Source organism: Gymnodraco acuticeps, unplaced genomic scaffold, assembly GCF_902827175.1.
Source record: "Gymnodraco acuticeps unplaced genomic scaffold, fGymAcu1.1, whole genome shotgun sequence".
In the NCBI taxonomy this organism is placed as follows: Eukaryota; Metazoa; Chordata; class Actinopteri; order Perciformes; family Bathydraconidae; genus Gymnodraco; species Gymnodraco acuticeps.
The window spans coordinates 265,307-292,783 of NW_022990341.1; the positions used below are offsets into that span (position 1 = coordinate 265,307).

Here is a 27,477-nt window from a genome sequence, read left to right on the forward strand (position 1 = left end):
ATACTGTAGTTACTCTCTTCAAATATGCCTCATTGTATCGCGAAACATTGCCACAATTCTGATAGGAACAATCCACGGAATGCTCGGTTCCATCTGTTGCCAAAAGGTAAGCGTAGGAAGTACGTTCGGAGGCAGTGGCTAGCGAAATGTGGCCGGCCCGAACCGAAAGATCCACAGGCGCATGTATGCAGCGAACATTTCAAGTTTCCGGACGACTACTCTGAGAGTATGATAAAACATAACATGGGATTTATTAAACAACCATTACTTAATGGAGATGCAGTACCATCGGTCTTTCTGGTGTCATCACCGACCAGGACACCAGTTCGGCCAGTTGAGAAATCGCCCTCTGCAAGTGTGAAGCGACGGAGGACCAGAAGTAGTGCTCGGAGTAAGAATAAGGTATGTTATAGCGCATTTCCATTGCAGCGGGTAGCCCCGTTTAAACGTCCTTTATCGTCCAGGCCAGGCCAGTTTTTGGTGGCCTTTCCATATAGCGTAGTACCGGCTAGTGGGTATTTCCCCCCAGTTTTTCCGGCCCCATAAAATCGTGGTTCTAGGGCCAGGGACAACGAGGCTGAGTATGCTAAACTAGAGAGGGAATCGCTAGCAAGGGTGGTACTACATGCATACATATCTAGTAATCAAAATCATTGTATCTACTAAGTAGTACTAAGTAGGCTCGAACCTGTATGGCTGAATTCCCCCATCCAATCTCTTCATATTGCTCAAAACTTCTTCCTCGGCTGACGAGTCCGAACTCAAATACTCCGCCATGTTTTCGTGTGTTTACAAAGTGAACGCATGGATGACGTCACGACCATCACGTGACTACTGAAAATGGGCAAAATGGCAGCGGCCTGACGGAATATACAGGTTTTGATAAAAAAGAGCTATAAAATCATTATTTACCGGGGAATATCGCTGATTTCTTCAGGGTATGGTTTAAACATAATGTTTCACTAAATACTGAAGTTTTGATTAATTATCTAATGAGTGGAGCATTCCTTTAATGATTGAATCTTAAGTAAATAAAATGTCGATAATAATTAACAAACAATGTCAATAATAAATAAAAAGCAATTGAAAGTGCACATTTGATCATTTATTGTTTTTTAAGTCTGGAGCTGCAACTACGTGGAACAAATCTAATCTCACGCAAACATCACAAACACCTGCTGACTTTCAAACAGCTTGTAACAACTAGCTCAGATACTCAAGATAAAAACTGGTTTCCTATATCAGAATAAAGTGTGTGTGTTGAAGAAATGATTGCATGTTATCAACTTGGAGATTTCTTGATTCTCATGCTGCTGGCTTGACCTAAAAATGACATAATGCTGGCAATGTGTTGTGTTTTATTACAAGAGATAAATAATCTCATCAATTTGGGAAAGTAAGATGTCCTCGGCTCAGTCTGAAGGGAAGCTGCTTGACTCCCTGGGAAACAAGTTTGGGCTGAGAAAACATTCCCAGTGCAGACTCTCTCATGTCTTTATCTGCTAACCGACAGACAGACTGGCCTCAGATCAGATCAGAGGGAGAACATGAAGCTGGGTGGAGCTCAGTTTCTCTTTCTCTGGAAAATTAGTAGGCTGCTTGCAGGGAAACGATCCCTCTTCCCTTCATGTGAATCCCCGAGCTGCACTTTCTCCTCTGCATCGTCCCTCCCTCCCGCAGGAATGTGTGGAGGTGAAACCAGCTCAGCCCAACAGGAACAACATGACATGATTCAGGAAATGGTGCAATCTTCATTTTCATCTCCAGCAGGGGCAGCGGAGGTCCAGTCGGTACATGCTGTCCTCTTTGCAGCGGCAGCAGTGTTTACCTGTTGGTGAGTCTGCACAAAGAAAAAAAACCTGGACTCTGATCAGAGCAGAGTCTGATGATCACGGGCGGGAAATCACACAATCAAGAGGCCGGGAAAAGAAAGATGGTGCAACAATAACAACATGTGGAGGGTCAAAACACACAGCAGGAGTCATTAAGGTTCATCCTCTGGGGAGAAGAATTCAAGTCGATTCTTAGTACTCTTAACTTTTTGCTATGGTTGAGGGGTAGCCTATCTTTGGTATTTTTCAACTTGACACAATTATTGAGTGGTGCGGTGCATAAGTCCTAAAACTAAGAAATTAGTCAGCTTTTTTAGCACTTCCTGTTCCCTCATCTCAAAATCAATGGTTTTCTAAATGTGTTTTTGGTAGTTATCCTGAATTAAGGTCTGTGGTTTACACAAGCTGCAGAGATTGTTATTGTACGACATAAAATACCTCAGTAAATACCCCTCTGGTGGGGTATAGAAAACTGAGGTTACTAACAAGAAGAGACAACTAACGTCATCCCACCCAATATTAGCCGCCTTTAGCTTAGCGGTGTTGACGTGAAGTCATGTCACCGTGCTCTAGTTCCTTATAGCCCAACATTAGCCGCCTTTAGCTTAGTGGTGGTGTTGTGAAGTCATGTGACCGTGCTGTAGTTCCTTATAGCCCAATATTAGCCGCCTTTAGCTTAGTGGTGGTGTTGTGAAGTGATGTGACCGTGCTGTAGTTCCTTATAGCCCAATATTAGCCGCCTTTAGCTTAGTGGTGGTGTTGTGAAGTCATGTGACCGTGCTGTAGTTCCTTCATAGCTCAACATTAGCCGCCTTTAGCTTAGCGGTGGTGTTGTGAAGTCATGTGACCGTGCTGTAGTTCCTTCATAGCTCAACATTAGCCGCCTTTAGCTTAGCGGTGGTGTTGTGAAGTCATGTGACCGTGCTGTAGTTCCTTCATAGCTTAACATTAGCCGCCTTTAGCTTAGTGGTGGTGTTGTGAAGTCATGTGACCGTGCTGTAGTTCCTTCATAGCTCAACATTAGCCGCCTTTAGTTTAACGGTGGTGTTGTGAAGTCATGTGACCGTGCTGTAGTTCCTTCATAGCTTAACATTAGCCGCCTTTAGCTTAGTGGTGGTGTTGTGAAGTCATGTGACCGTGCTGTAGTTCCTTCATAGCTCAACATTAGCCGCCTTTAGCTTAGCGGTGGTATTGTGAAGTCATGTGACCGTGCTGTAGTTCCTTCATAGCTCAACATTAGCCGCCTTTAGCTTAGCGGTGGTGTTGTGAAGTCATGTGACCGTGCTGTAGTTCCTTCATAGCTCAACATTAGCCGCCTTTAGCTTAGTGGTGGTGTTGTGAAGTCATGTGACCGTGCTGTAGTTCCTTCATAGCTCAACATTAGCCGCCTTTAGCTTAGCGGTGGTATTGTGAAGTCATGTGACCGTGCTGTAGTTCCTTCATAGCTCAACATTAGCCGCCTTTAGCTTAGCGGTGGTATTGTGAAGTCATGTGACCGTGCTGTAGTTCCTTCATAGCTCAACATTAGCTGCCTTTAGTTTAGTGGTGGTGTTGTGAAGTCATGTGACCGTGCTGTAGTTCCTTCATAGCTCAACATTAGCCGCCTTTAGCTTAGTGGTGGTGTTGTGAAGTCATGTGACCGTGCTGTAGTTCCTTCATAGCTCAACATTAGCCACCTTTAGCTTAGCGGTGGTATTGTGAAGTCATGTGACCGTGCTGTAGTTCCTTCATAGCTCAACATTAGCTGCCTTTAGTTTAGTGGTGGTGTTGTGAAGTCATGTGACCGTGCTGTAGTTCCTTCATAGCTCAACATTAGCCGCCTTTAGCTTATGGTATTGTGAAGTCATGTGACCGTGCTGTAGTTCCTTCATAGTCTAACGTTACCTTTTTACTTCAGAAATCATAAAGTGATGTTAATATGTGGAGATTATCCTGCTGAACAAAAGAAGTAAGTATCATAAACGTTTGTTGGACACAGAGATTATTTTCTGCAATAATCCCAAATCACATGGAGAAATCCCATTGGCTTTTTGTGGAGGGAACCAGGGACGGAGATGCTAAATTTAAAATACATCATCACTGCACAGCTCTGTAATATTAGGCTCTGTAGAAAAGGGCACTCATTGGCACAGATTTCATGAATGTCTGCAGTTGTTGAGATATGTCACTGGAACAAAGTGTTGGACAGATGAACAGCACACCGTCCTCTCAGCTGCTAACAGTGCAGAAAGCACAGATGGTAAAATAATGATCTACCAAACTGCAGATTAAATGCAGATTGTGCAGAACAGTAGGATCAGAACGTGCTGAGACGAAGTAATGCACAAAAAAAAAAAAACAGAAGACATGACAAAGTGCAAAAAAGCTTGTATGAAAGCACAAAATGTGATAAAAAAAGCCCCGCAGATAGACAAGTTCATAATAACAGACTGATTCCAGTAAGACGAGAGGAGAGGAGGAGGTCAACAACATGACTCAGCACACACTCACACACTCAGCTGCCAGTCTGCACAGATACACTGACAGTGAGTTCACAGAAAAATCACTGAAAAACAAAGCACACTTGTATGGCTGTGCACAACAGAGTATACAGATAAAGACATGAGAACACAGATAACAACTACACAACAACAAGCTGGTATTCATCTACAAACACCACCTCCAATACAGTGTGCATTTACACATTTAAGTGTTAAGGTCAAGTTAATAAATACAAAATAAAAAAATGAAAATTATATTGTTGACCTACAATTCATGCAACCTAATCCAAAAAAGCATTATTATTATTATTATTATTATAATTAATTTGTTCTCATCTTATTTAATTTTTAAAGCAACTAATAATTATTTGCTATCAATAGTATTTCTATAATGTTTATATTTTCTAAACGTACATTCGTTTTATTTTAAATGAAATAACATATTTACTTAAATTAGTTATTTAGGTTTAAATAGTAGTAGTTTTCTTCTTTTTGGTGATACGTTTGAATATGGATATTTCACCTGTACTGTATGGGAACCCATTTATTTGTATTAAGGCAGAAATTATGCTTAAAAACTGTAAATGTCTTGTGTGTGTGTGTGTGTGTGTGTGTGTGTGTGTGTGTGTGTGTGTGTGTGTGTGTGTGTGTGTGTGTGTGTGTGTGTGTGTGTGTGTGTGTGTGTGTGTGTGTGGTGTGTGTGTGTGTGTGTGTGTGTGTGTGTGTGTGTGTGTGTGTGTGTGTGTGTGTGTGTGTGTGTGTGTGTGTGTGTGTGTGTGTGTGTGTGTGTGTCTCATGTTGCTGTCTGGTTTCTTCATAATAAACCCTCACAGGTAAACAGCTGATCTGTGGAGTCACAGCTCCACCTGCTGGTCACTTAGGATATATAATTGTATACATTATTTTATGTAAAAGTTTGTATCCAAATGCTGCATCAGAGATGACAGATTGTCTGTCTCAGGTAAGACTATGACATATCTGGTGCATTCGGAGTAACATACGGTTGAATTTGTACATGTATTAAACTGTTTTGTAATGCACAGGGTTTTGAGGATTACTTTAAGAATGTCTTCTGTTACTTTACTAGTTACCTGTCAAAAAAATATTAATTTTTTTATCAGGCTTTGAAGAAAGAGAATATTTATCCTCATGAATGTATTTATTTATTTATTTATTAATGTACATTGCATTTTCTTGCATGTTGCTGTCATACACAACATTTTTACAACAATGTTTTACTATTCAAGATTCTTTGAATATTTTCTGCATTTCCCCTCAGGTTTTTGTTTAATATACACCTACGTCATAATGTATCCACTAAATCAATTTACTTTGTATTTTGCTGCAGGTTTCTTTCATTGATACACAACAGTTTGTACTCTTTTACCATGTGCAAAATCAAAATATCAATAATGTATTTTTTGCACATTTTCAGCGTTTCAACTCAGGGTTTTTCATGCACACATTTAGAAATGTACATAACAACAGGAGCATGAAAACAGCTGTTAAAGCAAACATTTTATGCAAGCATTGAAGAAAGTACTTGAAATAATCTCTCGGAAAACTTGTGTATTTTTTTGTTTGTTTTTTTATTTATGTGTTTAAATTGATATTATATTTGTACCTGTCATCTTATACAGTCAAATACAACAGAGAGTTAAAGGTCTTCTGAGTAAGAGCATAACACACTGAGTCATGATGCTGCAGGAACAGTTACTGCACACACACACACACACACACACACACACACACACACACACACACACACACACACACACACTTCCCGGAAACAGTGAGCAGAGGGGAAGGAGGTGGTGATGCTCGGCCCCTTCCTGCTCTTCCCGGCAGTCAGACCTCTTATCAGATGCAGCACCATCACCATGGAGCGAGCTCATTGGCTGCCCCAGAGCCAGACTACGGCCAATCAGACGCAGTGCAGCTCTGAAGTGTATCGACCAATCAGACGCAGAGTAGGGATGAAACGGAAAATGGATAGACAACTAAATTCCAGTCATCAATGTCAGAGAGGACAGAGTGTGTGTGTGTGTGTGTGTGTGTGTGTGTGTGTGTGTGTGTGTGTGTGTGTGTCAGGTCAATATTAGTGTGTGATGATAAGGGTTGTGTTAGTGTTTGATCTGATGTCCTAAGGGATGAGCCCACGCTGAACACACACACACACACACACATAAACTGTACCACCTGTCCCCAAAACATTTTTGGGACAGGATGTAATATTTACTCCATTTCATGCACCTTATTTTCCTTCTATCATTGCCTTTAGCAGATACAACTTTAAACATAATATTTCAAACAGGTTTTCCCCTTTTAATAACCCTGAGCAATGTAATACAATATAATAACTCATGTGCATTGATATGGTGAGCCTCATAGAACAAAATGCTCATTTGGGGTTAAAAATGGACAAACAGAGGTTATATAAACATTATTGATGAATGCATTGATCTGCAGATCAGGAGGTGCTGATTGGCTCTGACAGCACATCAGAACTGGGGTGTGTTTCTCTCATTGTTTTCAATAAGAAGGAAGATTTCTGAGCTCACTGGTTCTTTTTAGATTTCCACTTTTTTTGGAGGAAAATGCTGAAAGCCTTGTTGCTGTCGATCTTCCCCTACAATACAAATTCCACTCCTTATTCTGTAGAATATTTATCTTTTTCAAAACCTCACATTTATCCTATATTAAATATTCATGTACCTCTTTGTATTTGACCTTAATTTAAATGTGAGTGAGCAGAACTTCAGCTCTGACAACAATCAGCTCTTGTTATTATTAAATGTTTAAAAGTGACTCAATAAGTGACTTTCTCACAGGACACACTTTTTGTTTGTATTTCCTACAAACACTTTGACTTGGTTGAAACAGACTGTGTTGCATATTCACAGCTCTGACGGCAAATCACAGAGACATAAGCAGAACATTCAATTACAATATTTATTGGTATTACTTTGATGCGTATTAGTTAACACATTTCACATAACTGTATTAATTTAGTTGACAGACAATATAACAAAACAGCTCTGACGGCAAATCACAGAGCATAAGCAGAACATTAAATTACAATATTTTTTTTTTTACTTTGAGTAATGTGGGAAAAACCGGAATCACCCGGAGAAAACCCTGTCTACTGACAAAACTAAACCTCGACTTTAATGAAATATATTAGTTAACACATTTCACATAACTGTATTAGTTTAGTTGACAACAATAATTTTACATTTCAATTTTTAAAAATGGAAACACCCAGAAAAAAAACCCTGTACCCTAAATAATAAATAATTCCCCTAAATAGTCCAAGCAGCTGCAGGAGAGCGTCTGAAAGGCTTCATGATCGCTCGGCCTACACCATGGAAGAACCCGCCGACGACGCCTCTCTTCTTTGGTTGGTTCGTCAGGTGGTATTTGAAGATGGAGGCCACTACATCATCCGCTAATTGGTCTCCTTCATTCACTCTAACCAGCACCCTCTCCGCTCCGTCCCACTGCTTGCATAGTTCTTTGTAAACGACCATGTCTATATTCTTGAAGGTTGCTGGGGTGATTTTGAAATCTTCTCCCTCCACTTTGGCCCATACTCTCTCAAAGAGGTTCTCTGCGACGGCCTTTGGATTTCCAAGTGAGCTGTTCTCCTTTGTTTTGTTATACATCCGTGAAACCAGCTTCATCACAAGTACCTGGACCGACATTTTGATTATCTTTTTCTCTGGAGATGTCTCCTTCCCCAATTCTGCACTTGAGTATGCAGAGTGACTGGCACCAACATACACAGTGTCTGCTGGTGTCAGTAAGTCAGGTGCATTCAACGCAATCTCCACTCTGTCGCTGAGGCTGCCAGCCTGGTGGGTCATCCACCACCCGAACAGTCCAAAGAAGTGTAACAGTTTAGCTCTAATTTCTTGCTGCATGGCTTCACGCGGAGGAGCAACGAATATTCGTCTTACCCCTGGGATAATCGCTGGTTCTATCATCCCCTTTGTGGTGTTATTGAAGAGGAGATCACTTAGCATTTCATTGAACATCAGGCTTTTTCCCTCTAAAAGGTTTTGTAGTCCTAAATACACCTCGACCTCATTGTCTTTTTGTTCCTCAGACTCGTTCCTCAGCAGCTCCTCTACCTCCTTAGCGAAGGACGTCATCGACTCCACTGTCTCAACGTGGGATTCAGGGCAGAATTGTTCCTTCATGTCTGCCGCCATCCGATAAATTGACAGTTTGGCAAACTGTTTGGCAAAAAAGTGTTTGATCTTTGTGCAGACTCCTATCAAGCACAGTTCGGGCATATCTTCGGGCTTGAAAATGTCTCTTTCAGAATCTCTAACCTCCAGGCTATTAGTCTCTTCAATGATGGACCTTACTATTTCTTCTGAAATATTATTGATCCACTCGGAGGTGTCAGATTTAAGAACCTCAATCTCCGTGTCTTTCATATTATCTAGAAGAGGTTCTTCTATTCCACAGAACTCTTTTATAATGATATTCTGGACAGCTTCGGTTTCAATCGCAAAGCTTCCTTCTGACCCTGTTGAGAGGCCTAAGTTCATGGACAGAACAGACCTGCTGCTTAAAGCTTTGGACTGAACAGATTCAATAACTGAAGCTCTGGACTGAACAGATCTAACTGAATCTCTGGACTGAACAGATCTAACTGAAGCTCTGGACTGAACAGGTCTAACTGAAGCTCTGGACTGAACAGATCCAGTAACTGAAGCTCTGGACTGAACAGTAACTGAAGCTCTGGACTGAACAGATCCAGTAACTGAAGCTCTGGACCGAACAGATCCAGTAACTGAAGCTCTGGACTGAACAGATCGATCCACTGAGGCTTGGATTGAGCCTTTGGCTGAGGTCTCAGACTGCCAGCTCTTGTTGCTGGTAACTTCCTCCTCTAAACCGTTATCGCTCACCTCAATCAAGGCCTCCTGGCTTTCTGTTCTTTCTGGCAATCGGAAAACGCCTTTCATCTTAGCCAGGAAGGCTTTCAACATGTCGCAAGCATGACGGACCATAACACCAAGTCTGTTGGGGGGAGTGACACGCATGTATACTTTCTCCGAATTATCCGCACTGGCATTGAGTACAGAGTTGGCGCTTTCCATAACCTCCTGGACAATCATTTCAGTCAAGCTTTTTGCGCTCTCGCAGTCGTCAGGGACTTTCACATCCAGGACTTCAGCAAAAGTCTGAGGGAGTATGTTGCCCACACAGGACCGAACATTCTCCTCAGAAACGCCCGTTTTTGTGACATTAAAAATAGCTAGGAAGGCTTCTGTCACCAAATTGACACACTTCAAAATCAGCTCTGCCACAATCATTTTTACGGCATCGTCCGATGATCCTTGATCCAGCAAATCCCACTGCTCCACACTCATCCGTTTGCAAAAGTTAACAAACAATGGACGAATGTCGTCCACTGCGATGTCTGACATCTTCGCTGACAGAGAACTTCCTGCTCTAGACATGGTAATTATTTAAAATGTGTTAATAACTCAAAATTAATAATGTTATTAATTAATGATGTGGATTATCTCTGGATTCTGTCTGTAAAATGGTCTGCTGCTTAATTAATAATGCTAATAACTAACAAATTAATAATGTTATTAATTAATGCTGTAATGCTGGATTATCTGTGGATGCTGTCTGTAAAATTGTCTGCTGGGTAGAAATACGTCTGGCTCTCTCAGTAAATTGAGAAGAAGTGAACTGCAGAGGAACCAGGGTCTATTTGCAAACTCTGTTGTGACGTCATTTACACCTCAAAGCCATTACAGAAGTGACGTCAGGGATCAGAGCCAAAGAACCAAAGAACGTTCGCTAGGCTCCGCCCCCAAACGAGGCCTGCCTGTTGGTTGCTAGGCAACGGCAGAACCATGTTATTTTTTCAGAAATCCAAGAATCTTATTTTTATAAAAATGGATCTTTGTTTGTGAAGACACATTTCAATATAACAGATAATAATTAAATATAACAATTACATCAATAGATAGATGGATAATTATTTATTATTTTGAGTATTTTCATTTTATATTCTATATTGTTTTTGTGAGGCATTAAAGGCTTCTGGTGCACCCAATTGACCAAATCGTTAACTATTTCGAAGCGATAAGAATTTAAGTAAGCATGGAAATGTAAAGTGTTGGCGCTAAAGTGTTTATTTTGTTTTTTGTTATTTTCAAAGGTTCAAATTAATTCAACAACTGTTTAAAAAGACTGAAATAAAGACAAAGGTGAGGGAATGAGTTGCGTGATATGACCTCTGTTTTCCTCCAGCTTTTTAAGTTCAGGCAGATATTGAGATAAAACAAAAACAAAAGCATTTTAAATACTTCAATAAATAATGTAATAAGAGTAATAAAGAGGTATTTTTAGCTGCTTTGTAGGTCTTGAAGTTACCTGATCAAGTTTTGAAACACACAAAAAGTAAGGCTAATGACCAACATACCTCATAATATTATATTTAAAGTTAAACTTTGCATTAAATGTTCTCTGTTGTCAAAATGTCCTCAAACATGCAGAATTTTCAGCCAAAAAAGTGTAACAATTAAAGTTAAAGAATAGTGTTTACTTGTGGCATTATTGTCTAAAAGACTCAAAATGTATTTATAATATGCTTTAAAGAGACCATGTTCTTTAAAGTGATCTGTTACCTGCAGACCACAAGATGGCAGCAGAGCTCTTAGAAATATTAAAATAAGATGAAATATTATCTCTTGCATCGTTAAGACACAATATAAAAGCATCATTTAAGACTTTGGCTCAACAGAGACACTTTGGTGTTTGTATTATGTATAGGTTTGGATAACGTTGGCTGTGTTCATGCATGTTGCAGACATCTTGATGATGTTGTTAGTCCTTATTTTATTTTTGAAATGTCCTCCTCAGATCCTACATGAAGTCCATAACAAACTGTGTATCCAATATATAAACACTCAGACCCTTATGGACACAAATGTCTTTAAACCATCATTTATGTTTCCACAGACTGTCAAAGAGCTAGTGTCTAGTAGTTAATAGGTGATTATTGTTTCAAAACCCAGTGTCTATTTGTAAGATATTGTTTTAAAACTCAGTTTTAGCTTAAAGAGGGAGATAATGTCTGTTCCTCTTCAAATTGTAATCAGGGTCCAACCTGTATTGAGGACAGCAAATGACGTAAGAATACAAAATAATCCAACCAAAACCCACAGACACACTTTTTATTCGTATTTCCTACAAACACTTTGACTTGGTTGAAACAGACTGTGTTGCATATTCACAGCTCTCAGAGACATAAGCAGAACATTCAATTACAATATTTATTGGTATTACTTTGATGAGTATTAGTTAACACATTTCACATAACTGTATTAGTTTAGTTGACAGACAATAATATAACATTTAAATAAAAAATAATAGGTTCAACTTAATACTATGGCTGCATGTAAAGTGTGAAAACTGGAAACACCCTAACCCTATCCTAAAAAAACGAAAAGGTTGACTTTAATTAAATATTTACGGTCAACAAATGGCACATAACTGTATAACATTAGTTGACAGCAATAATATAACATTAAAATAAAAAATAATGAACGTTCTACTTAAAACTATGGCACTTCGCCACAGCCTCCGCAGGTTTTATTTATCCAGGTAAAAAATCCCATTGAGATCAACAATCTCTTTTACAAGGGAGACCTGCTGTTTTAAAACTCAGTTTTAGCTTAAAAAGGGAGATAATGTCTGTTCCTCTTCAAATGTTAATCAGGGTCCAACCTGTATCGAGGACAGCAAATGACGTAAGAATACAAAAGAATCCAACCAAAACCAATACACAAAACATTTAATATACAGGTTGAATCCTGAAATAAATACATTTCAAAACATTATATTAAACAGGTGCTGTGGCTTAGTGGGTCAAAGTGCCTGTCTAGTAAACAGGAGGTCCTGGGTTGAAATCCCGGCAGCACCTCATGTTAAAGAGAGCAGAGTTTAACTGAAAAACCTGAAGATGCCTCTTTAGATTTGAGATCATTCTGCTCAAGATGAACCAAGAACTCTCTTTATCCCAAGTTTATAAAACAAATAGAGATGAGAAACAGCTGTTCATTATATTGAATATTATTAACATTAAATTACATGTCATGTCACTTGTTAGGCGCTTTTATCCAAAGCGACTTACATACATTCAGTACTGTGGACAATCCCCACAGGAACAATTTAGGGTGAAGTGTCTTGCCCAGGGACACAACGACATGCTGACTGCAGTGGGACTGGAACTTGGTACCCCCTGATTCGAAGTTCAGCGCACTATACCACTGAGCCACAGCCTAACAATGATATATAGTATGAATATTAATAAAATAAGAACCCGGACCCATTTCTACTTTTGGGGAAATTAAGGGGAACATAATTTAGACTAAATAGACCACCTAGAACACATTTCTGACAAGAACCCCCCCCCCCCGGACGATTTTTAGTTTTCTCTTTCTTTGAATTTAAGAATAAGAACATATCAACTCAATATAATTGAATCAGCAAAATTAACTGAGCAGATCATAATCATATTTCTAATTGTGTATATATGTCACTTTGGATTTACTGTGAAAGTTTAGGGTTAACGTCCCGATGTGACACCAGTGTCACAGCGATGTTTGTCTCATTTGTTTCATATCAATTTGATCAAGAAATGTTTCCACAACAGGTTAAATGTAATAAAGGACATGTTATGTAAGCATTTTAATTCTTAAATGGCTTGAATTTTACCTTTAGCAACAACAAAAAAAGCTTTTCAAATGTAGCTTGTTATGTCACATGTTAGCCTGGCACATGGACATCTTGGACATGTTGTCATGGGAACACAAAATCACATGACCTGGACCATGACCCACCAGACTGTTCAGTGTGTGTCACCCAGGGGCGGACTGGCCATTGGGAATACCAGTACCGAAGTGGGCCGGTCGGACAATTCACTAGCACCCCCCTCGTTGACAATTGACTAGCGGTACCGAGTTGGGCCGGTCAAGTTTCCCGGGCTGATTTTTAGTCCCAGTCTGCCGCTGGTGTCACCTAGGGCAGTGGTTCCCAAACGGTGTGCCGTGAGGCAAGTCCGGGTGTGCCGTGGGATTTTGTGACAACCATACGTTATTATTGCAATATACAACTACACAAAAATTATAATTTTTTCATTTACTATATCAGTACTTTGTAGGTTTATAATCAGAGCTGCCAAGTCTCACCCTTTGAGAGTGAGAGTCACGCAATTTAACCTCTTCACACGCCTCACGCCACACTTGCCATTTCACACGCTTTTTCCCCCCTCTCACTACTTTATAATTATTTTTGTATTTAATGATATATTTCCATAACTTGTTGCTCGAGGCTTGCCGTAGTTCGAATCAGGGACAGGGTGAGTCCGCCATATTCTGCCCCCGATTGGCTGACCGAGATATGTGATAACCAATCATCAGCCCTCGAGGCTAAATCTAACCAACCCAACGAAAGACACTACGTATACAAACCAATCAGAGGCAGCTTAGGGCGGGTCATTGCGTCTCTATCCTATGAAGAACAACCTAACTCTATGGCGGAGATATCGAAAAGTAAACGTGAAACGTCTGTGTCAGCGCCTCAATAATGCCGTGACTGACATTTTCATCTGAAGCGGGAGGTCAAACGGTAGGTAACCACATTCTTTTTACAAATATTTTTATTTTGATGAAGTCAACGGTGGGTCTGACTATGTGAGACTTAACGTTACACAGGCTGCTGGTGAGCAGTGTGGCAGGTTGCTGCGGTGGGTTTAACAACAACCGTGACTAATAGCAGTGTTAGTTAAATCATCACGTATTTGCGTGTGTGAGCTAATGGATACTTACTATGAGCTAAGGGAATTTACAGTACTGTACCTGTGCTGTTTGCATTTCTGTCTAATAAAATATTCAATCAATCAAACAGCGATGTAGCTATATTTTGATCCAGAGGATCTGACTGTGGATGTGGGATACTGGTTTAAAGGAAGCACCAATACAGTATGCTAGTAATAATGTACTATGTGTGTTCCCTTTTTCATTAGCACTCTACTTCTAGGTTAAATGTAATTTTGAAAATATTTTCTGAAATACAAATTTGTAGATACGGAGTTTCATCCGCAAGTTGCTCTCGAAGTTTCTGAAGCCAGCAGCACTGCAGCACCGGGAATTGCATGACATCCTCTATAAGGACCCATCAAACCAACTGCCAGGTAATCCTCCAAGTTTCACATCAGCAGATGCACATACACTATCCACTCACTGATCTCACTCACATCATACTGTTTGTGTTTGTTAGAGGGCTGCTTGTGCAGACAAGTTATGAGTTTGATAATCTCATCTCATCACACACATAGGACCACAATGGAAACAAGTCCACAGGACTTTTTTATGTTATCCTTTTAGCCCAAATGTGTGACTGTACCTTGTGCTGTTTGCATTTCTGTCTAATAAAGTATTCAATCAATCAATCACTGATGTGATGAAGATACTTAAAGAGCCTGTGACAGCATCCCAACAACTGTTGTGCAATGAAATATTGGGCTACTAGTAATCTCGAACCGTCAGTTTAAAAAATAAAAAGCGATTCCGTTAAATATCAATAATTTCGAACATCGCGGGGAAATTCCTTCGACTCATTTTGAAGTTTTGGGGGAAGCCGGAAGTGACGTCAATGCGGGAACGCTTCACTGTGCGGCGAGAGAGCCAAACACGGACAAAGTGTGTTGTCATGCGTAGAAATGGTGAATTACTGAGTTTAGGCACGTTAATAACGTTTTAATGAAGTTGACTACAGTATATTCATATTTGTCAGTGCTTTCATGTCAATTCGGCGAACATAAACATAAATGATCGTGGTGAAGATGATGATTACATTAGGATTCAAAATCGGTAGTGAGAGCTGCTGAATTTCCTCCCGTAGGATGTGATATAAAAACAAATCGATTATTTTTGTAGTTGTAAACTCAAGTGGATGAAACTACATTTATTAGTGCTTTCATGTCAATTCGGCGAACATATGATAGATTAAATGATCGTGAGAATGATGATTAAAAATCGTTTGTTTCTGCATTTCCTGATGAGAAAACAAACCGATGCTTTTTGTAGTTGTACACCAACATGGATTAAACGTGTGTTTTTTTCACCGCAATGTTGGGGAAATTAATGGATAAAATGCACGGATTATTATTATTATTATTCCCACTCCGATCGGGACAATAGGTCCACCGTTTCCCCGCAGCGAGGCTCCCCCCGTTGACAGCTTACGTGGGCTGGGTGCAGTGGCGGACTGGCGATCGGGACGAATCCCGATGGGCCGGTACCGAAGTGGGCCGGTCGGATAAATCACTAGCACATCCCCCATAGGCGGCGCGTGAGGCTCAGGTTTGGGAAGGCTAAATAACTTTGTTTACGCCTCCGGCGTCTCAATTCAATTCAATTCAAAACCTTTATTTATCCAGGTAAAATCCCATTGAGATCAATGATCTCTTTTTCAAGGGAGACCTGCAAAAAGTCTATAGAAAAGAGATCAACTCAGTATGCGGAGTTTAAATCCCTCAAGTCATATTACAGGATAAAGGAAATACAGTTTAAACTGCCGTATGCAGAGAAGACGCCGACGTGTCGCACTTATCATTCATATTACATCATCAATCAGATCATCGATCATATAATATCATAATATATCATATATTTCCTTATCTGCCGTATCTGGCCGTGCAACACTACAGTGTCACATACTGTATGCAGCAGAAGTATTATTTTAAGCAACACATTATGTTGACGAAACACTCGAGTCAAATGTAATTAAAGTCAGATCCACTCGTGTCTTAGACGTGAACTGGAGAGAGAAACCCTGGCTTGATTTACCGAGTTGATAACCAGCGTCGTAGGACCGCTTAGCGAGATCTCGTTTGTTAGTTTGTTGTTGTTAGTTTGTTTGTTACTCAAACATATCCAGGGTCTGTTGAACTGGCTTCGTAGTGCAGGGCACAGGTGGCTAGCAGCGCTAATGTCAAAGACACAGACATTGCATTATATTTGTATTTTACCAGGATGCAGTGACACAGATATTTACATATTTACATTTACTATCTACAGCACCCGCCGCCCCTGACATCCCCCACTCCCCCCGTTGACAACTTACTCGCGGTACCGAAGTGGGCCGGTCGAGAGTCCCGGGATGATTTTTAGTCCCATTCCACCACTGGCTACATGACCGTATGATCGCCCATATTGACGCACCTAATTCCTAAACTTCTAACAGATACAATAAACCGATCCTTCAGCCTCATGAGCTCTCAGACACGTTCAACATTAAACTGTCATCGCTGTCTGAGCTTGCTGCAGTGTGCGCCATCGTGCGTTTACATGCAGATGCTGGGATCCTGAACGGTGCAGCTGGAGCGCTGTGCCCGCAATGACGTCACACATAATTTGGCGGGACTTGAAGAATCCCCGAGAAGATCCAGAAAATGGTCAACATTGAAGGGCAGATTAATAGTTATCAAAGTACAAATATCCAAAATCAGTTCAGTAACGGTTTTCAAGGGGACAATATTTACTCAAATTGATGGGTTTGGTTGATGGGGGAAACTCGTGTCACAGGCTCTTTAAAGGGGTGCTTTCAAGTTAGCTATTGTGGTTGTTGATGATTGCTAAAGGGACTCAACACCGGTCTTATTCCCAGTCTCTCATACTGACATGTTGGTGTTGGGAATGAGAACATATTGCATCAATCTTTCTCCAGAATCGCATACAGCACCTTAATGACCTCTGTGATGTTGTTGATTTATTGTGTCTCTCGTAGGAGAAAAGCTGGTGATCGGCTTCACTACTCGAGCTACACTCGACAGGCTCCTTGATGCAGGAGACATTACACCGCAGCAAGTGCAGAGGTTCCAGCAGGCAGCAGTGGCGTTTCTGGTGAGGGCTGTGGAGTATGCCATGAAGAAACTCCCCATGAGAGAGCCCCTGATAAAACATGCCATGTTTCTGGATGTCCAGCAGAGGGTAGAGTGTGGAGTGGAAGACGCCTTGTACTTTGTCGACAGGTTAGTTGGGGTATCAAGTCAAGTACATTTATCTATAGTGCCAAATCACAACACAAGTTATCTCAATATACTTAATAAGTAGAGCAGGTTAAAGACTCTTGGCTCTTGTCACATTTTCTTAACATTTTCTTAATAGATTGTAAAGTTTAATGACCACATCTGAAAAACAACCCGTTTCAGCTACATTACTTGACCAGATCAGTGCACATTGTGTTCTTTTTAGGTTTCCTGAACTTCTCCCATACAACGGACCTGACGAGCGTGACAAACTGAGTGAGGAGTTTTTGGACTACCAGTCCATGGACATTGCCATGCCCGAAGACCCAGCCACGTTCAACATTGAGAGCTTTTGGGGGAACTTGGCATCAATGAAGAATAAGGTAAGAATTATTCTGCACCCTTTGAAATACCCATTGACGTAATCAACTTAATTCTATACAAAAATACTTGAGAGTAATTAGGCTTCCTACATTTTTCAAAGGTGACCGGTATGAGCAGATTTGGGAGGCTCTCCCGTATTGCCAAGTTGGTGTTGGTACTTCCACATTCAAATGCTGATGCTGAATGAGTGTTCTCTGTGGTGGGACTGAACAAAACCCGAAAAACTGTTTGGCTCTTGATGGAACTCTATCATCCATCATGACTGTGAAGATGGCAAACCTTGAGCCACAGTGTTTCAAATGGGAGCCCCCTCCCTCTGTCATCAAGGCATCAACATCTGCCACAAACACCTACATGAGACATGTCATGTAAACCAAAACACACAAACAAAGACATGCACTTTATTTATTTATAATATATATATATATATATATTATTCTGGTTCTAATTGTTACTCTTAAAAAAAAAAATGCACTAAAGAAAAAGGCTGCTATTGGTTCTTAAAAGGCTGCTATTGTTTCTTGAAAGGCTGCTATGTTTTCTTTATATTGACATTTTATAAATAAATGTATTTTATTTGTCAAACTTTTATTTGTTACAATTGTTTTCATTTCTACTTGTGCTGGTCAATTATTAACACTAGAGAGCAGCTGGCATGGGGGTGAAGACATCACAACAGTCTTAATGTTCATTTAAATTGAGATATTCCTCTAAATCGACGTTAAAAAAGGCAACAAAAAAAATCTAAACGCATCTTCCCCCGAAAGTCTCACTCCTACTTTTTACTGAAACTTGGCAGCCCTGGTTTATATGTACGTAATCTGCACGACTTGCGCGTCCACATCTCCACGTGCAGTGCTGCATAAACATGGCTGAGTCAGCGATAACTTTCGAGGGGTGGAGGTATGCCCATTATTTTGAGTTCGTCCGAAGAATAGACAGGAATGTGACGGTGAGGTGCAAACTGTGTCCAGGCCAGAAGCTGTTATCCACTGCTGTAAACACCACGTGGTCACACCTCAACAAACACCTGCAAAGAACACATGCTAAGGTGAAGCTACCGCACACGCTATTTGTTGTTTGTTTATATCAGTAGTCTGTTCTTCTTCTCTGTCTTCCGGTTGTTGCCTGTTTTGAATGACAAATACACACTACCGCCGCCTGCTGGTAAGGAAAGTTATTGCCACTCACGCATGCGCAGTTCGTACGTGCTCGGCGAGTAAAGTAACGAGTTACTTTATGTAGATAGTAACGAAGTAGTGTAATATAGTACATTTTTTTAGTAACGACCCCATCTCTGGAGTTGGCGTTCTCTACTCTGGTTTACATGAAGAACAACAGGAGGTCACGGCTCTCTGTTGAACAGGACTTGCGAGTGGCCCTCTCCTCAGTGCCACCAAGGATTACAAAATGGTGCATGCCCTGACAGGCACATGTATCTCACTAATTTGTAAGTCGGCAAAATATTTATAATAGCACATGTTTTAATGCTGATTGCTGAAATGTTACATTTATAATTTGTAGTTCAGGACCATGGACAATGCAGCTTCCTTGCATTGACAGTTCTCTGTGCTGAATTTCTGCTGAGTTTCCTTTGCCTCATTTTTAATTGTGTGACCTGTCTGGTTTAAATGAGTGTGTTGCTGCTTTGATGAAGCCTAATTTGATAAAGTTTCAAATTAATTTCTGAAATATTTCGTTAATAAATATTTTATGAGTAATATAGTTGTCTTTGTCACATTTTATTTGGCATTAGTAAATAATTATGCACATTTACAGATATTTTACATGATATGAGTGATAACACGTGTTATAAGGGCTATTTTGCACAATAGGTGTGCCTTGAGATTTTTACTTGTCCTTTGGTGTGCCTTGGGCACAAAAAGTTTGGGAACCACTGACCTAGGGCATTCATGAGATAAAATAAAGTCTAAAGCTGTATAAGGAACTTTCCAGGACATTTAAAGTTAATGTGACACCCGGTGGGTCCTTATGGGTTAAAATATGGATGGAAAATAATTAAACAATATTAAGAATGGTAATTATAATCATAACAATAATTCTTACACTATTACATATGTATTACAATTATTAATAGTAATAACTACCTAAAAGTTCATGGAGAACAGGTTTTATGTATACACACAAAGAAATGTAGGGAATATACTTTGTTAATTTCCACTAGGAAAAATAAAAAGCTATTTTAAATTATAAAAGAAAATACACGAAGCCTTCTGATATTTTCCACTGGTTGGTTTTATTGAGCAGAACACCTGTCTTTGTTTTTGCTTTTTTACACAGCAACATCAAAATCTTCCCACTTCCACTTTTACTAGCATTAGTACAAAATGTGTGTTTACAAAAGGATCCTCTCAGACGGGGGTCATGTGTCGGGGAACAGCAGTGCAGAGATATCAATAATAAACTCTGTGTACACGTATTATGAGAAAAAACAAAGTGAATGAAAGCTAACCTGCTACTGGAGTGCTCTCAATGTACGTCTGAGATTCAGCACCGTTTAAACACAAGACTACAGTATGTGCATTGAAGTCCAAAAGCTATACAGTACAAAACTATGCAAGGGATTTCATTTTACCCCGATTAACCATCCGATTGACTTTCAACATGGTTGTCAAATATCTTGCATCATATTCCTTGTTTTATTCCAGAATTGTAAATAAAAGCAGGTAAAATAACCCGCATATTGACATCTATTAATGTCCTTTGAAATTGACAGGTTTTAAAGGGGTAGTTACATGACAGGCAGCAACAAAATAAAAACGCATATTATTAAGACAGACAAATGAGGTAAACAAAACCATAGCATTATCCACATCCCAAATGCAGTCTTTCATTATACTTCATAAAAACCTTAGTGTTTTTCCATGAATGACAATTTATATATTTTTGTTTGGGTGTAAACCGATTGAATTCCTGTTCTTTATGAATTTTTTCTTATTATGAATCACTATTCCTCATTTTATAATAATTATAGTAGTAGTAGCACATGGAACCAGAACAATAATTGCCCTTTTTTTCATCTTCTTCCTTATTTTGTAAACAAACAAATGAAAAAACCCCTCCCACCCCAGGGTGTCAGTCATGAGGGTCGATCATCTCCTTCCTATAGAGTGGTGCAGGGATGTCGTATTTCTGTCCGGGACCATGAAGGCAGCATCTCCCTGATTCCCTCAACTAAAAAGCCAATGGAATTACTCCATGTGATTTTGGATTATTGCAAAAATAAACTCTGTGTCAAACAAACGTTAACGATACTTACAAGTTTTGTTCAGAAGAATAATCTCCACATTTTAACACCACTTATGATTTCTGAAGTAAAAAGCTAATGTTGGGCTATAAAGGAACTACAGCACGGTCACATGACGTCACGCCACCACCGCTAAGCTAAAGGTGGCTAATGCTGGGCGTGATGACGTTTAGTCGTCTCATTTAGACACTTGTTAGTAACCGCCGTTTTTAAATCCACCAGTGGGGTATTAACTGACGTATTTTATGTCGTAGAACAAAACATAAACATCTCGTCAGCTTGTGTTGACCACAGACCTTATTTCAGGCTAACAACCAAAAATCAAAAAACCATCGACTTCCAGACGAGGGGACAGGAAGTGTTAAAATGCTGACTCATTTCCAGGTTTTGCTGACTCATTCCTGCACCACTCTACGGCTCATTGACAGAGTCACTTCCTGCGTTGGAGTTTATAACTCATCCTTGAGTTTAGAGTCTGTGTCTTCATCGTCCTCTTCTTCCTCCTCCCGCTCTTCTTCATCTCCCTCCTCATCATCTTCTTCTTCGTCTCCTTCCTCCTCCTCATCCTTCTCCTCTTCCTCCTCCTCCTTCGCCTCGTCCTTCCTCTGATTGTCGTCTTCCTCGCGCTTCTTCCTCTCCTCCTCCTCTTGGGTTTCCTTCATCTTCTTCTCCGCGTCCTGCAGAGGATTCACATGATGACAAGGATATGAATAAATAAAATAACGTATAATTGATGATTCTGTGTTTTTGAATGGTCATTAAAATATAACCACTCTATAATAAAAGTATATTTATTTAGTTTAATCCCTTCTTTTTCTTTTGTTTCAATAGAAAAATGACAAACTACTCAATAGACAAATGCATGAGCGAGATACATGCAGTCAAATAAAACTCTGCACTGACCTTAGTTTTACCCCACATGTCGTTTCCCACTTCCTCTGCCAGCTTTGGGTCGTTGGTGATCAGGAAGTTATCAAAGATAGTGCCGGACTTCACCTGCGTCAACAAGAAAACATTTACTGTTAGGAACTTCATAATAATACAAATAATTATAATAATAATAAATGAAATTTCTCAATAATAAGACGATCAGCTGCAGTTTCTTCTCACCTGCCACAAGTCGAGTCCGATCACGCCGATGCTGTCGTACTTATAGATCTCAGAATCAGCGGTGTACTCCGGGTTGTCGACCTCAGGGTGGACCCACTTGCCCTTGTAAGCCGGGTTAGTGATCTCTTTGGGGTTCCACTCTCCCTGTGAACACCAGATGGAGAGGGGAATGTAAACGTTTTGTTCTACAACAGAAAATATGTTGACGACTAAACGTCATCACGCCCAACATTAGCCACCTTTAGCTTAGCGGTGGTGACGTGAAGTCACGTGACCGTGCTGTAGTTCCTTTATAGCGCAACATTAGCCGCCTTTAGCTTAGCGGTGGTGATGTGAAGTCATGTGACCGTGCTGTAGTTCCTTTATAGCCCAACATTAGCTTAGCGGTGGTGACGTGAAGTCATGTGACCGTGCTGTAGTTCCTTTATAGCCCAACATTAGCCGCCTTTAGTTTAGCGGTTAGTGGCTTTCAAGTATTTTTCTGTTACCTTGTATTCAGGGTTAGCGACCATGGGCGGCTCCCACTCTCCGTCCATCTCTTCATCCCAGTCTTCGGGCTTCTTAGCGTCGGGGTCGGGAATGTTCTCTGCCTTGTCCCAATCCTGACAAAGTCAATGAAAGAAGACAAGAATTTAAACAACATTTCCTATACAATGGCCCATTACTTCAGGACCCCGATATATATATATATATATATATTGTCGTTCCCTACATTAAAATTAGGTGAATATAGTCTATCAAGCCAAATATAAACGTGTACTGTTAAAAAAAATGCCCCCCTGAATGATAGAGAGAAAAAAAACAGAGTTTGAAGTGTACCGACCTCTGGTTTCTGATCTTCCGGGTCGGGGACCTTCTCCTGGTCATCCCAGTCCTCCGGCTTCTTGGCTTCGGGGTCTTTCACTTTTTTGGGCGGCAGGACGTCCCAGTCCTCCTCCAGACTGCCAGACTCCACCTTCTTGTTGTCGATCTTCACCTCGTACGTGTTGTCGGGGTTCAAGATCAGCGTGTACAGGTGGGAGTACTCATCATCCTGCAGGGAATAAAGGAAATCTTAAAGAGGCTCTATTCTGATTTCTGTGGTGTTCCCTTTCCTGTAGTGTGTATTATCGGTTTCTGTACACGTAAATGGTCTGCAAAGGCTAAGATCCCTGTGTTCCCCCCCCGTGCCTTACTGTCTAATATATGCATTGTTTACATCAAAGCAAATGCCCTATATCTGTAAACCTGATATGGATTCCTCACCTTGCACCTGATGTCCTTGTTGATCAGATGGTTTTTGCCTTGGTAGTTGAAGATGACGTGAACCTTCTTTGTGCCGGGGCCGCAAATGTCCGGACCTGAACAAGAAAACAAACAAATAGTAATAGTAAGTAAATAAATACATTTGAGTTTTTACAAATCCTTCTTGTAATGCACTTCATCATGCCTCTGGTACTGAAGAAATTGTTTAACTATTTACAAATGTATTATTTGTATGTTTATATAATTATAATGTGGTTTGGACTTAAATTATAATAAAGAATCAGACATATTGAAAGAAACTGCTTTACAAATATGGAAAATACAAAAAAAAAAAGAAAAAAAAAGGGAGAATCCACAGATTACTTGTACTGTTATCAGTGTAGTAATTAAGGAGATGCGTTTGTCCTCACTGACCGAACATGAGGTTGTAGACGGAGTCTCCGTGCATCTCCTCCTGGTTGAGGCTGGAGGGGAACAGCTTGATGTAGCCCCCCCCCACAGTCGATGCTCTGCTCGTGCTTCACGCTGAACTGGATCACCAGGGGCTCGTCTTTATTGCTGAAGTCATCAAAACGGGACGAGGAGGCGTAGAAGCGAGCGTCCTGACTCGTCTGCAGACCTGCGGAGAAAACACAAGGGTTATTTTAATTTAAATAAAACACCGTTAGCTCAGATTGTTTTAAAATGTGTGTACTTGAGCTAATTTCACAAACATGTCTGCACTTTTCCCCCCAGCTGAATCCATATAGTTTATACAAAATATGAAAGAAGATAAGAAAATTGTGGATGTCTTTTTTTGTTATAATAATAAAAATCATTATAATGATATACGTTATTAAATTAATAATAATCGAAAACCAATACATTTAATAATAATACATATAATGAAATTATAAGAATAGTAAGCATAAGAATATTAGTAATAACAATACTAATAATTAGGGATGTCAACGTTTACACTCATGACTAATTTCTGGGAACCTTGAAAAATACCCAGAGGTGGGAAGTAACTAAGTATATTTACTCAAGTACTGTTCTTTAGTACAATTTTGAGGTACTTGTACTTTACTTGAGTATTTCCATGTTAGGCTACTTTGTACTTATACTCCACTACATTTATTTAATACCTTAAATTACTTTACAGATGTGGATTAAAGATGTGAAATATAATCAAGTGTTAAATCAGACTTTAGTTCCACCTGGAGTAAATCCACAAGCTACCCTGCAGTATACAAAGTCGTTCAAACTAGCTGCACCTTTACCAGCTTTGAGAACACTTTCATGATCAATCATTATAAAACACATCATATATCAGTGATTCCCGCAGAAATGAAATATACTTTGGGGGAACGACTCGGGGTGGGGTGGGGGGGGCGTGCGTGAAAAAAAATCTCCTCAGAAATCTCTCAAAAATGTAGGAGCGGGGCTAGTCCTGGTGGGCTACCCAGGCTGAGTGACAAGGTGGCATCCAGGAAACTGAAATTTGCAGGTCACTGCCATCGACACCAGGAACTTCCAGCTGGCAAGTTAGTACTATGGGAGCCAACACACGGGCAACGACCAAGAGGGCGCCCCACGCCAACATACGTGGAGGTGCTGAGGAAGGATGTGGGGGTGGAAAGCTCCACAGAGCTGGCCGGGTGTATGGAGGACCGTGAGGATTGGCGAACCCGTTGGCAAACTCGTCTAAGGACGACCTAGTAGTAGTAGTCCTTGATTGGCTCAAATGCACACCTTTTTAGGGGCGGGGCTAGTGATGTTGTCCCGGGGATGCTTAGGAGTTGATAAAGGAGATAATCCCACTGACGTCATCATTTGATTCCAAAAGTGGGTCTGGACTCGCGCCCATAGAGGCTGTTTACCAGTATAATGGCTCCCCAAAGTATTAACATGCTGTGGGAATCACTGTATATATATTATTCTGAAATGGACCAATCTGCACAATGACTACTTTTACTTTTGGTACTTTAATTATATTCTGATGATAACACTTTTCTACTTTAACTTGAGTAACATTTTGATTGCAGGACTTTTTTTACTGTGGCAGAGTATTCCTACACTCCGATACTTCTACTTTTACTCAAGTACAAGATCTGAGTACTTCTACACCTCGTAAAATAAACAAATAATGCAAATTAACAAGTTTGACCCCAAATGCCTGTAGTAATTATATATCTCCAATCTCTGTCCTGGGAGATAAAATCGCATACACTTGGACTTAATTTAAAAACTTGTTTGGATAAAACCATATGACTTCTATTAAAGAATATATAATGCCTCAGTACTTTGGCTCATAAAATAAGCAAGTAAAACATTTAAAGTAATGGCCCTCATCAAAACCTTTATTTACTTATATGTAAATAGTTCACGCTCAGACAAAGCTCCCGACACCCTTCTTTCAAAACAATGTGGGAGTTAACCACCTTGCACAAATCCACAGAGGGTGGATTAAACCTCTCCCCCCCTTTACCTTTGTCTTGCTCGGCATCTCCGTAGAACTTCCCTGCAGTCAGGACAAACTGGCCGTAGTCGGACTTGTGTTTGGATTCGACCCAGCGACTATTCCAGGCATCTGCAGGAGGAAAATATAAAATAAAATGAGGTTCAGCTGCAAGGAAACACTCACAGGCTCCACATCCACCTCTGGCGATGCATGGGAGCAGGTGCAGAGGTGGATGTGGTGCAGGGACAAATCTCTGCCTGTGTTTTCTATAAGGAAAAAGGTGATAAAAGACAGCTTTGGGTAAAGAAGGGTGACTGAGGAGGACCAGGGGATGGACGTGTAGGGGGGAGGGGGGGGATGGGGAGTCAGACTGATAATAGCTGGGGGGTAAAATGGAGAGAGAGAGAGAGAGAGAGAGAGAGAGAGAGAGAGGACGGACAGGAAGGGAGGAGATAGGGGGTCAAAAGATGAATGAAGCCCATGGACACCTAATGCATATCAAACTGAAGCAGAACATTAAACAGAAATGCTGATTTATGACCTGTCATGCAAAAAAAAAATCTAACCACCAAATATGAATATAGCCACCACCACTCATGCACTGATACAGTATTGTTATATTGAATGAAACACATAAGAATAAATGATGTAGTTTGGACTAATATAATGAATAAAAAGGATCTTACCCCCATCTTCAAATTGCTCTCGCATATATATATTGGAGTCGGCCAGTGCAGATACGGCCGACACCGCCATCAAAAGCAGCGACAGGGCGGTCATTGTGCAGAGTTAAAGCACCCTGAGGAATAAGAAACACTAATTTAATCACAAATAAGTCTAAATAACCGAGCAGCAGGCGTTGTTATTCGGCGCAGTCTCTCAGTAATGTGAAAAAGGCTGAGGCTCTCCTCTCGGCTCAGAACAGATGTCTGAATCTGATTGGCCGCCGGCTCCGAACCTCAATGAGGAAGCGCTGCTGCTTTCGGCCAATCAGAGGAAGGGGAATCTTGACGGATTAATGCCGTGGCCAATAGGAGAAGACCACGCGTTTGCTTAACACACGCCCAGGGAAGAGCGACGATGCGGCGTAGGTGAATGATGTGAATGGAGGAAAAATCACAATCAACATGGTTTATTTAATGGAAAATCAGGAATATCACCGTTTTTAAATGCATCTGAGGCCAAACTAGATGTAATATGTGCAAGTATACTGCCGAAAGGAACAAATGGGTTTATTTTTTAAAGCGTTTATATTCACTGTTTTAATTTCACAAAACATGTTTTTTATTTCATCCTTAATTTCAACTGTTTTTCAATCTTAAAGAAATAAATGGAAATGTGAGTGAATTGTTATTAATTTTTACCCTATATACAGTCTATGAACATATGTGAATAATGTAAATGGAGGGAAATCTAAATAAACATGATTATTTAATGGGAAATCTGAGATATAACAATTTTTGAATGCATCTGACGCCAAATTAAGTGTCATATTTTAACGTGTACTGCCCTGAAGAACACATGGGTTTATTTATCTCAAATATACATATTAGGTTGTACAAGCGGCCGAGATGGGTTTCTCCGCAGGGTGGCTGGTGTCTCCCTTAGGGATAAGGTGAGAAGTTCGGTCATCAGGGAGGGACTCG

The 27,477-nt window shown here is 40.3% G+C and overlaps 1 protein-coding gene and 1 non-coding gene across 2 annotated transcripts; one reads left to right on the forward strand and one right to left on the reverse strand.

Annotated features, from left to right (window-relative positions):
• Positions 1 to 12,198: 12,198 nt before the first annotated feature.
• On the forward strand, positions 12,199 to 12,272 carry trnat-agu. Its single transcript has one exon. It is a non-coding gene; the product is annotated as a tRNA-Thr (tRNA).
• A 7,728-nt stretch (positions 12,273 to 20,000) lies between these two features.
• On the reverse strand, positions 20,001 to 26,786 carry LOC117550958 (calreticulin-like). Its single transcript, XM_034223577.1, is given in 10 exon segments — positions 20,001 to 21,710; positions 21,937 to 22,029; positions 22,144 to 22,287; positions 22,632 to 22,745; positions 22,967 to 23,176; positions 23,389 to 23,483; positions 23,803 to 23,884; positions 23,886 to 24,007; positions 25,859 to 25,960; positions 26,518 to 26,786. Coding segments are annotated over 10 exon segments (1,284 nt in total). The 5' UTR covers positions 26,612 to 26,786; the 3' UTR covers positions 20,001 to 21,482.
• Positions 26,787 to 27,477: the final 691 nt, after the last annotated feature.